The sequence below is a fragment of the Neopsephotus bourkii genome, unplaced genomic scaffold (assembly GCF_033783945.1).
Source record: "Neopsephotus bourkii isolate Nb327-2 ecotype Australia unplaced genomic scaffold, CSIRO-AGI_Nbou_v1 NB_1589, whole genome shotgun sequence".
Taxonomy (NCBI): Eukaryota; Metazoa; Chordata; class Aves; order Psittaciformes; family Psittacidae; genus Neopsephotus; species Neopsephotus bourkii.
In genome coordinates, this window is record NW_026902065.1 from 5776638 (window position 1) to 5789536 (window position 12899).

A 12899-nucleotide genomic window follows, 5' to 3' on the forward strand; every position below is an offset into this window, starting at 1 on the left:
TCTCCATGCTTAGCAGCTTTTGCATCATGTCCAGTGGTCTTTTCCTTTATGTCCCTTTCTCTTTCCAACTTCTCCATTTGATCCCTTCACAATTTCTCAGCATATCTCACAGGCCTTTGCTCTTGAGCTTGTCTTGCAACACAAACTCTTCCTTTCTTTGTGCACTTTGCCTGCCGCTGGAATCCCTTCACAAGGCTAAAGATGAAGAAGGATGTTTGCCTTCTCTTTCCTCAGGTTTACCAAACGATTAGTAACATCCCTTCCTCTGCGGGCTGTGCCATGCAAGGTGCTAGGAGAACAGAGAAATCAAAGGAATAATTATTAAATTAGTAAGTGTTAATAAAGCACTAGGTTACTCATATTTTCAATCCCATTGCCCAGCTGCCAAATTTCAATCCTTTACACTCTCTTAAATTACAAGATAATCTCTTAAATTACAAAATAAGCTCAAACATCAGACTTTACTCCATATTGGGCTCTTGTTCCATATTGTAGCAATACCCTTTAACAAAACCACGCTCAAGTATATTTTTCTAGAAAAGGCCAGCATATTTTTAAACTCTAAAAAAAATCGGGGAAATTAGTATTTCCACAATTACGTATTTAAAAAGCATAGAAGTATTATTAAAGAAAGGCAAAATGATAACTGTAGAAAGGTACAGACAGTGCTATATGCTCATACAATAGCTGCTTCTGGGAAAGAAATGCTACAAACACAGATGCCTGGGGAAAACTGCATGACTAACATGCATACTACTTATGAACACCAGCTGATAATCATAAACCATTTTCAAAATAAACCAAATTTTGAAGACACAATGTATGCCTTTCTGTTGTTACTGTTTAACAATGAAGTGCACAGCAAGGCAAAAAAAGCAAAAATGAGAAAGCTGAAAACCTTTTACAGCTCCTGCTACCACAAACATCTACACTTAAGAAAAACTCCTTAACTTCAACTGGTAAGTATGTTCAAATATTTTTATATACATGAAGTTAAAAACCTTAAGGCATAAACCAGGCTTTGGTCTCAGTTTCTCCTTTCCCTTTTTACTTCACAAAAGAGTGAAAAGCCTTCTCATAGTGCATGTATCAATTAAGATTATCTATCCTGTTGCATCCTCATAAACTGTTAAGAAAACATAAATGTGACACAGGAGCAACTAAAAAGTTGGAAAATTTAGCATATCCCAGCATCAGGACAGGGCTATATAGTGCCTTTGGCATCCACACGTGTTTAACACAGCTGGTACGAACAAGCTTCTTCACAGAATAGTTGTAGCGTGGTTGCAGTTTCAGCTTTACCATGAGAAAGGCAGAGCCTGCTTAGCTTAGAGAACAGCAGCCGCCTTGTCCACAAACTGCTGTAGCAAAATCCACGGGATATAGAGGCAACATCCACTACCTGGAAAAGGCACTTTAAAATTTACTTGCACCTGCACAAAATAGTACAAATAAGAAAAGCATCTTTCTTTGTACTTACCAAATGAGGTTCCCTCTGCAGGACTGTCAATCTGTTTTCCTGGGAGGTACTGTATTTATCTTTCACAAAATAGCCTTGGCTGTCCAGGGAATTTCTCTTCCAGTTAGAGTCCATAGGTGCCTGTGTAGCTTCCAGCTGTGTTTCTGCTTTAGTCTGGGCACAATGCTCACTACTCCAAGAGAGCCTCTGCCAAGTTCAGTTCATCTCCATGCAGCACACATGTCACAGAAACATTCCTCTGAAGGCTTTTGTATTTGGTGTTCTTAATAAATCTGCGTCAGTTTTTTTGACTTTGATGCACATCCTTGAGTTACCAGTTGCTGAAGATTTGTTCAACTATCTAGTAGTGCTGGGTGGTTACAGTGATCTCTTAACTACTGGGAACATAATCTGAATATGATCACTTATCTTTTCACAGAGAGGGTCCAGAATCTTTGTTGGCAATACAGAGGATGGGGGCTGTGGTTAGATTTAGAAAACTTGTTTTACAAAACCTGGATCTGCAGATGCTATTGGTATATCCCAACATCTAAATAAGAGGAAGAAAGCTGGTCTGAAGGACCAGTAAAGCAGTGTGCACATACAAAAGCAACTAAAGCAGTATCATGAACCTGGAATTGGCATCTATTTACACCGATCTTATAATGGAGTGGCTTATTCTGAAACAGAGGTATGTCACTTGAAGGCATATAAACTGCAGTTTGATAACACAAACTGAAAGTTTGTGAGGATACAGGTTCAGTTAGTATTAATTTTAGGTATAAAAATCTTTCCAGTTTAGACCAGGAAATCAGTGTAACAGGTAAGACCCCAATTTTACAGACACTTACGCACATGTTTAACTTTGGTTCATTACTAATTCGTATCATTCTTATAAATGAAATTATTCACTTTTCTGAAGGTAAGCACAGGGTATACATGACAAGCCAGATTACAAAAATAGAGAGTTGCAAAGAAGTATTTTGAGTGTTTCTAAGCATACAGTACTGAAATGTTACACCATTAAACAGCAGGAATAAGGTCATACCCAACAGAATCTGAGGGGGGTGCTGAAGGGTATGATCCAGATGCTGGGGTGGTCTCTCCTAAGGAGGCCTCCTCCTGTGGTATGGGGTGATGTTCAAAGAACTTGGAGACAAACAGCAAACTGTGAGGCAAGAACAAAACAAAAACAACCTAACCTTGTGCAAAACCCAGAAGTTTCACAATACACTCAAAGATTAAAACAAACCCCATCACTGATCAAATTCTGTATTTTGAAATGCAGACTATGCTAACACATGGATCTACAAGATTTGCCAATAAAAATATTATTTGACAAAGGATCAAATGATCTTGCCTTAAACATACCTTCGTGGAAAGTAATTTTTTAATCTTTTAGTCAAAATTGCAAACATCTGGTTCCTCAAGGATGCACAACTTGTAACTGTTTTTGGAGTACATGAACTTACGTTTGCACTGTTGCAATGCCAAAAAACAGAGGTCAAATGGATAGAACTACCTTATCCACAAGCTCTGAGCACAAATTCTAGAGATGCCAAGAAAACAGGTATAAATACCTGTGTAGGCAGACTTTAAATTTACTTTTGGGGGAAAACCTAGGATTTGAAATGATTCCTTATATGAAAGTCTAGTTAAAAGACTTGATAGTCTCTGCTGAAACCAATCAAATAGAGCACCAAGCCAGTTTACACCAGATCCTTAACCTACATCAAATTATCAATAATTAAATTCAAGAACACCTGATTGTTTGGGACTTTCTATGTTTCCCACCTAGGCATCAAACTCACTAATGGATTATTTTAAATCACTGTAAAACTAACTGTAATTTACCATATTAAACTAGTGTTTCTTCACATTTTTTTCCTGTGAAGGGAGTAAACCTGCATCTAAACCCACATCTAAACATTTAAACAGGGCTCCAGCCATCACATAATAAAGAACCAGTTTTCATTAACAACAACTGCGAACAATGAGAAGTCTGTCTGATATAGTCAAACGCTCAGCCAATCCATTCATGCTTCAAAGAAAGCATTTCATAGTCCAGCAAAAAAATATGAACTGGTTGCCTGAGTTTGCAAAGAAAGAACATGAATTATGCAGCCTCACAAGAACAGTTCAACTCCTGTATTTTTTTGAGGCACCTCCTCTGACTTCCTGAATGACAGATCTAAAACACTGACAGCTGCAAGCTTAATAAAAGACTCAACTTTTAAAATCAATTGTGATTACTTACTCAAGTTGGTCATAATTAACACACATCAGTGGCACTTCTGTACTACAGCGCTGGTGAAATTTGTAGCCACATGTCTGGCATCGGAATCCCTGGAAAAGCAGCTTTCGACAAAAGTCGCAGAATGCTAACGTGAAGAATGTTTTTCGTACCTGTATTGTCAAAAATAATCATAATTAGAGTCCTTTTTAAGCCTAGCATACGCTATTCTCTCTTACCTCCCTCTAATACACTTACAAGCCTCTTCACCCTGGAGCTACAGTCTAATGTATCAGATTTCATAAAAGGTTTGCCTCTTTTTCAAATAGTCTTCATGCATTCAATTTTTCTTTCAACTATTTATTAGACCTAATGCTTCACTTTATTATCAGTGAGAAAATCAGCAACAAATCTGAAACAGAACACTGCACTGTTACCATGCTAGAGACTAACATTCAGAATTTAACTGGATACAACCTATAAAAACAAGAGCTGCTGAAATATTATCTCATCTTCTAATTTTTCCAGGAGCCAAATGACATTTCTATCCAATACTCACAGGACTGGAAATATACATGACTTATATATATGGTTACATATATAGTTGTAATTTTGATTACTGAAACTTAAAACATTTAAAATCACAAAAGGGTGAACATACATTATCTCCATATTATAGGGGGGGAATTGATTTAATTTAACTTTCAAATTTAGCAATACTTGGTATAAAGCCACATTCTAGTTGTACTACTACATGTAGTAAAGAAAATTTCAGAAGGATATAAAAAAAATGTTAAGCATACTACACGTTCATCTAACTAGCTATAGCCAAACTAGCTTTGAGTAAAACAGTTTAAGCAGCTTGCAAACACAATCTCAGGTTTTAACTTGAATAAAAGGTCTTTCTTGTCAACGTGACAAACATTATTTCCAGGATTTTGTATGTCGCTGTAACAGTTCAGATGGATTCTGTTTAGCAGCTTCCATTTACTTGGTGCCTTATCAGGTCAAAACATATTTGTGCACTAGCATCACTGATGATGTCAGCACTGCTCTGGGAATAGTTAGTTCATTAGTTAATTGCTGCTGCAGAGCCAGCAGGGAGGCCCAGAATACATTTTATAGATACAGCAATACAAAAATAGTAGATTATTATTACAGCTCTGCAATGCAGTGCTGATTTAAACCCCCTACATTTATAGATTTTAAAGGGTGTATTCCATCCAAATGTGAAAGTTTTAAGGGTGATGAAGTACTCTAACATCACTTACTTCAGTTACAATTTTATCTCATTCACTTAAGCTACCGTGATTCAAAACTTCTTTTGCAACTCCTACCATATTCCACAGACATGAAATATTATTCAAAGCTGTTAATTCGAATTTGAAAGTACAAAGTTGATTTAACCCTACTCAACATCTAAAAAACCAGTACATACAAAATTGTGTGTTGTGAGTGGCACATTCTCCAAAACTTCCACATGCAACTCCTCCCCTGTGAGCCAGGAAATGTCAGTGTCCCAGCCAATTGGCTTCTTCTCTCTAAAATGTAAATAAGCCTTTTATGTATAATAATCATAATAATATTAATATTAATAATAATAATGCCTTTTTTGTTAGCACCAGTGCAGGAGGCCTGCAATGGCTCATTATATGAATTTGGTAAAAGGGTAGAAAGTTGTCTCTAATGGCAGGAAACTTTAAGAGCAGGACATTAAGCTCAGCATACACTGAAGAAAGCACACCTTCCCTGGACAAACTGCATGAAAGAAATGCACTTTTTCCAATCAGCTCCAGTAGTGGCTGATGCCTTGATTCCGAGGTGACAGGTAACATTCTTATCAAATAAAGTGCTTGTGAAAATACCTGTTCTGCAAGAGTTTCAAAGAGATGGCTAGCTTTGAGCATTAAGATAATCTACAAGCTTTTTAGGGCTGGAAACTAAATTTTTTTCCTCACAGGAACTCTATCTTTAGCTAAGAATGCACTATAACCAAGTCAAACAAATTTAAAAAGTTAAGAAAAAACATTTAATGCTTGTTTGGTTAGAATGAGTTTGATTAATGAATCAGCCAGCAGTCTATAAGCTCATATTATTCTATAAAATGCCCATTTGTGAAATCATTAAATCTTTTTCTAGGAGTCTGCCATTCTTTTTAGACATATCTTCAAGGCACAAGTTGTTTTAGTGCAAAGTAGCCTATTATTCTGAACCCTGAAAACAACTTCTATGGTGTTGGATAAAAATCAGACATACTGGGTAACTCCAAAAGAGATTCTATGAGCAAAAACCATCACACACAAACCATACCCATCTTGTATTCTGTAAACAGCACAGCACTCTGGAATAAGACCTCTCATCATCAGAGCTTTCTTTAGGCTGTCTCGGACTGTCACTCCACATCTTGCTGGAACCTAGAGGTCAAAGAGAAAAGAAATTAATTAAAACAAGTTCCAATTTATTCCCCCATACAGACACAAACATTTTGACCTCCAAATGCTAAACCCCACTTTTTGTGATTCTTTACAGAAGGCTAGGTAAGAGTTTTTCAAAATCTTTTTCTACTCTAGACAGTTTTATTGGCGAATTTTAAGCAATTTAGCTCAACTAGAAAGAAAACAAGCTCTACATTTCTACTAACATCTAGCATGAAATCTTGATCCAACTCCAAAAGTGACTTTCCAACTCTTCTCAACTTGAAGAAGGTGGAGACACAGCATGCAGATAGCTAATAACTACATACTTCTGTAAAAAGTTCAGTCCAAGCTGTAAAATTAAGTGAGGAAACATGCCAAGGAATTAAAATGAAAGAACTAACTTGGACTGCACTCAAAAAAACATTAGGATAAAATGTAAACATTTTATTTTCTATTTCTAAAAGAGAAAATAAGCATGCAAACAAGTAAAACCATCATCTGAGTCAGGCAGACCATCACCTCTCACTTTAACTTATATTTGCAACTCCACAGACACTTCCTGCTGGGAAAACATATTCCTTTCTTCTGTTTCATTGTTTGAAAAGTTTAAACATCTAGCAGCATGGGAAGAATGGAGAAGCACACTAAAAGTAGCCAAAGAACTGCAGACTTTGAAAAGTATTTTCCTTGCCTCTATTCTACCTGTAGGCATATCTTATAAGAATAAATGTATCATCTCTAGGTATACCTGTGACTTAACACTGTATAGTGTCAAGCCATAAAACCAGAACAATACATAATCTGGTGATTAAGTGTAGTTAAGGTGTTGAGTATTACCCACTTACTATTTCTAGAACCCAAGAGTGAAAATACGTAATGCTTTAGGTGATATACACACTGGGACATCTGCTGTAATCATGGACAGCACTCAAACATGAATCAAAAGAAAAACCCACAGACTTAACTAACCAAAAAAGTCTGTCTGAACATCTGAGACTTAATTCTAGCTTGCTAGTGGCCTAAACTAGAGCCCTTGGTAGCCAAAAGCAGTCTCTTAATCAGCTTCAACTGGCTTTGGATTGGAGCCTAGTTTTTGCTCCTTGCACTTCATTTTCCATGGGTATTTAGGGGCCCTATGTCCTACTTAAGGGTGACAGTGAGAAGTAGCAGTCTATTTCAAGCAGCTTTGTGAACACCACTTGAGGTTACGCTATATATTGCATTTCTAGAACTCCAATGTATGCTCTTCTGAGAAGAGACAAATTAAAGGATTATCTTGCTTCACAATATTGCTCCTATTAATATGAAAACACTTCTTACAGGATATTTGTGCATTTCATCTGGTCAACACATAAACATCTAAAAAAGAGAATTTCTACTAATTCTAAACTTCCTATAGCATACTGCTCTACAGTCTAGATATTGAGCCTTAAGTGACTTTGTTTTACTCATCCCATTACTTCTTAGTGCATTTTTTCATTGATATAAGTAACTTCTTCCCATCCTAGAAGTTAACGCTGTGGCTTTCACTCACTTGTAGGTCATTCCTCCAGCATAAGACATCCTTAATTGCTACTAATATCTGTCACTAGTATTAAGAGGGAGGCTGGGTGAATCTATTGTTTTCAGTGTCATCAACAACTTTCCAGTGTAAAACTCAGTACTCTGTTAAGTCTCTACCAAACTAGGTTGGTTCACACTGAAAACAACTGTTCATAGGGTCTTTCTGTGACTGGTACCTGCTGCTCCCAACCCCTAGCAATGCGGTTAGCATAACCAGCATCACTTTATGAGGCAAGCAGCCACTCTCTGTGACCAAGTGGGTCATGTATTTATTCTCCTTCCCCTCATCATCAGACCCTAAAAGTCTTGTGAACCAAACAGACATACCAAACAGATTTCTTCTTTCTCTCCTTTAGCCTCAAGGTTCCTGGATGCCAGGCTGACTATTCCATCCCTTGCTGGCCTTGAAAGTTCCAGGAACCCAGGGCCACCAGGTGGTAGTGGTGGCCCTGCCAGGGAACAGGGAAGCTTAACAGCACCAAGAGCACTGTCTATAAAACTGAGCAGGTATCAGTCGTAAGACAGGAATTTGGACCGAACCTGCTCCTGGACAGTGAGACTCAGGGCCAGGCAGTGCCAGGGATGCCTCCATCTTCCTCTGCTTCCTCTGGGGATTAAGGGAATGCCTCATTATATGAGTCCAGATTATGACTGTTATATTGATAGAGCAAATCATGTAGTAAAGGTTTGGCTTGATCTGCAGATGGTCCAGCTGATTAGAAATTATAATATAAATTCTGTATTACTCCGCTTATAAATTGTATAACATCGATTCTGATTGGCAGAAGTTCTGTGCTATACTAATCACAATATCCTGTTAAGAAAATAAAGCTTTAATTGTAACTACAACTTAGTGCCATCATCGTTCTGCCAAGGATCCCCAAGAGAACCTGGCGTCCCCTCTGTGTCATGTGACAAGTTCTCCCTGCCTCCAACATACATATTTACAAATGGAGAAAAAAATTAAGAATTTTAGTAAAATCTCTGAGGATTTGAGAGGTGTGCTCCAACCTCCCACACACATCAGGTCCAATGAGAGATTTCAGTGGAGCAAACAAGTGTTCTTTGGCTCAAGGCTATTTTTCCTTCAAGTTCAGCTCCTGCTGGATTGAGGCAGGAGCCCTCACAGACATTTCAGGTCTACCTTTCCAGCAACCTCAAGTTTTCACCACTGATATCCACAAAAAAGAAATTCAGATACTGGGAGGATAACAGACAGTGGAGGGGCAGGCGAATGTGAGAGCCAGGAAAACATCTGAGCATGATGGAGAAACAGGAGGAAAGAAGCAGGACAAACTTAAGTACTGACCGGGGATGCATGTGTGTATTGGAAGAGGGCATCACCATCAGCAAGTTGGTGGGAAACAAGCAAGCAGGACAGAGGGAATACAGACTGAAGAGCAAAATGAGGCAGAGGGCAGGAAACAACAATACAATGACTCCCTATCATGTAGGGGGAGCTGGGGAGGCAATCACATTCTGAATATGAAGTTTTCATGCTGTGATTAGGAGAAAAAATTGCTCTTTTTGGATAAGAAGCCCCATAGGGAAGGGCGTGCCTATGACAAGTGCTAGAACTGAGCACAGAGGGGAGAGAAAACTTCAAGACAGTAAGGACTAAAAGAAACCAGGGTATTAAAATCTAGACCCGGGTGAGGGAACAGAACAGGACAAGGAGGAAAAGCCAAGCAGTGAACAATGACTAACATTAAACAAGAGATGAAGAGAAAAAGAGAAGGAGCCTTGTGCTCACTGGAAGGTATTTTCTTCCTCCAGCACTGCTCCTCAACAAAGAGCGACAACACCCTCCAGTACCTCACAAAGCAAAGATCTGCATCAGGAGCCTAGAAGTTCCAGTTTTACTAATGAATTACACTGGTTTAAATAATGCCTCTTCAGCTGACATTTTTCTTTTAATTTTGCTGAAAACGAAAAAAGATTTGTGAACTTACGGGCTTCCATTTACGAGATTAATAAAATCAGCTCTCAAAACTTGGAAAGTATCAGTGAAGGTTGCCTACAGCAATGCAAGTGCAATAGGGCTATGAAAAACATGCATTAAGCATCTTGCTCATTTATAATTTGCCATTTCTCAGTATTACTTCTCCAAGTCCCCTTAATTAAAGTCTGAGCTATATTTATACAACTTGCAAGAGAAACATGGAACATTTGTTCTCTTCATTGCCATTTGAAACAAGACACACCTCCCCCCCCCAAAAAAAAAAAAAAAACAACCCCCAAAAAACAGTTAGGGAACTTTTGATTACTTTCAAAAATCACCAGGACCCTGAATCAGCATCACATTTAGAACGTTCTCTTACAGAACTCCTGAGCAGAGAAACATAAAGCTAAATTAAAAGAACTAAATACTAGAATAAATCCCTGTAGTACTGATTAATCATTTTCTCAGACTGGTACAGTACGGTCTATCACCATCTGTGCATGCAGCCCCTCCAGCACCCTCCTTCAGACCCTATCAGCACCTGCTACAAAGCAGAAATCCCACCCTGCAAAGCATTCTCTCTAAAAACCTCTTTTTTCCCCCAACTCATCCTCTTCTCACACCCAAATCATGGCAAAGCTAACGAAAAATCCTGCTCTGGCAAACTCATTTGGAAAGTGACTCAAGAAAGAAAACAAAACAAAGAACAAGTTCTTTTTTTTCCCTGCTAGCAGACAGGCTCCCTGAAGCAGGATTTTCAGGACAGCCTCCTACTCACCCCAGCTGGAGGGAGGGACCTGCAGCATGGCAGCACGGGGAGCAGGAACCCCAGCACAGCACAGTCCCCCATCCTGCTGAGTCCCTGGGTGCCTGCCAGGAGCCAACAGCTCCCGCACAGCGGGCAGGCGAGCACCAAACTGGGTTTATCAATTCCATCCAAAGCATTGACAGGATTCCCTCAGTACATTTTAACCAGAACACATCAGCATTTCTGACATAAATCAGTTCCTCTCAAGATCCCAGCAGCAGTCCTGTGTTCAGCCCTAGGGATCCCAACATAACAAGGACATGGACCTGCTCAAGCAAGTCTAGAGAAGTCCATGAAGATGTTCAGAGGACTGGAACACCTCTGCTATGGAGACAGGCTGAGAGAGTTGGGTTTGCTCAGCCTGGAGAAGAGAAGGCTCAGTGGAGAACTTAGAGCAGCTTCCAGTACCTAAAAGGGGCCTACAAGAAATTTGGAAAGGGACTTTCTACAAGGACATGTAGTGACAGGACAAGGGGAAATGGCTTTAAACTGGAAGAGGGGAGATTCAAATTGGATATTAGGAAGAAGTTCTTCACTATGAGAGTGGTAAAGCCCTGACACAGGTTGCCCAGAGAAGTTGTGGCTGCCCCATCCCTGGCAGTGTTCAAGGCCAGGCTGGACACGGATTGGAGCAACCTGGTTTAGTGGGAGATGTCCCTGTTTGTGGCAGGGGGCTGGAACTGGATGAGCTTTAAGGTCCCTTCCAACCCAAACCATTAGATGATCCTATGAAAAAATGCACCCTTGTGATGGTAAGTTGAACAAAATTTGCATTTTACTGAAACAAAGAATACTTAGTATTATTTCAAACCCATTTTGCCCACATCCATGCACCTTTTGATCCTTCTGGTTTATAACTAAGAATCTAAATATGTTTCATAACAATGATCACCTAGAAATTTGTGCTACTGAATTGGCGGGATCTGCTCCTAAACTGTGATTGCTAACGATTTTCTTTATACAATCCTAAGGAAGAGTAGATAAGCTGCCAATACAGACTGTAAGACGTGTTCGGTATGTAGCTTAATAATATGCCAGAGGTAGTAATTTATTTGTGCATCTTGCATCAGGTAAGTAGTTATTCAGGAAAACACCAAACCACATGCTCAGTTTTACAAATGTGAAGTCCCAAGGAAACAAAAATTATTACAGATTTCAAAAATTCTCTAAGCTGTCTTACTACGTAAACAGATCAAACATAACTATAGCATTTTTCTCATTTCTTTTAATCACGTGAACTATTTATATGGACAATAAGTATTCATAACAAACTGCTGATATTTAGCACTGCAGCCACACACATTTAAGCAATGCATAATGTATCATTTATGTCTGTAAATCAGGTCATTCCCAATTCAGTAAGAAATTCAGGGCTACATCCCTAAATAACTCTTACATCACTTTTTTACCATCAGACCAGAAACTGGCATAGTCTCAGTAAGTTAAACACACTTCATTACATCAGTGCAGTTTCTAGTATCTCACAGCAATAAAGAGACTGAAAAGTCTGAGAAGCACTTCAAAAATCAACACAAAGGTGTTCTCTGAAAGTGGAGAGGCTGAACAGCTCTGAGTATCTAGTGTTATACTCCTCACAGTCAGCTGGTTCAATTTTTTCCTCATCTTAGCACTGCAGTTCAGCTCACTTTAGCCAAGTGGTATGTGTGCACGCATGCATGGTATGAGTAATATAATTTAGAGCTTCAGAAAAAATCTAGACAGTTAAACAGAGTATTAGGCACAATACTGAGAATATTCCAAGTAGTACATACTTTGAATTATCACTTCAGGGTACTGATTTACTTACTTCAACACATACACCTTGAAAGATCACACCTTCCACTATCCCAGTACCTATACAAGACTAAAAATGCCAGCAATGTGCTCACAGAATTCAGTGTTTTGGGACAGAAATAAGCTAAGCTGTCTTCTTGCCAAGTAACTAGTTTTGCCCTCCAACATGTTAGGTTTTATGGTAAGAAATATACACACGAGCTCCACATTTACTTTTTCCATCTTAGGTATGAAAGACGAATGTTTAACCAAATCAGCCACTTTCCAGGAGAAAGCGGCATTTAAGAATATACATTCTTAATGGAGCACATTAGTAAGACAAATGGGAGACAATTCCACTGCATTAAATCTTGTTTCCAAGGGAAGCTAAACAGAATTTACCCATTTTATAAAGCTGTTGCCATTCCATCAAATACATCCCATTTAACTTGCAAAGACATCAGTTACCAGCACCCACTCGCACCTCCAGCACAGTCAAGGGGTACTCATTTGTAGAACACAATGGACCCATTTACGTCAAGAGTATATCATCACTAAACCACATTGGATCAAACCTGCTGTGCCTAGTCAACAGCAGCCTCCACAAACTATCATTTTTCAGCCTTTTGAGGGACAGCTCCCAAACTGCATTCAGAAGAGCACTGATCATTGTTAAGGTGACAGTAGACCCACTAATTAAGACT

At 38.9% G+C, this 12899-nt stretch overlaps 1 protein-coding gene across 3 annotated transcripts in view; it reads right to left on the reverse strand.

Annotated features, from left to right (window-relative positions):
• The window catches only part of BRAF (B-Raf proto-oncogene, serine/threonine kinase), an 83543-nt gene that overhangs the window by 35847 nt on the left and 34797 nt on the right, over positions 1-12899 (reverse strand). For all 3 annotated transcript variants that reach the window (XR_009728276.1, XM_061371971.1, XM_061371969.1), the window contains exons 4-7: positions 6003-6106; positions 5131-5233; positions 3717-3865; positions 2508-2627 (exon numbers count right to left, since the gene is read on the reverse strand). Coding sequence is in view for 2 of the 3 variants with exons in the window: in XM_061371971.1 (XP_061227955.1) it covers positions 2508-2627; positions 3717-3865; positions 5131-5233; positions 6003-6106 (476 nt within the window). In the remaining variant the exon portion in view is untranslated. The remainder of the gene's footprint in view (positions 1-2507; positions 2628-3716; positions 3866-5130; positions 5234-6002; positions 6107-12899) is intronic.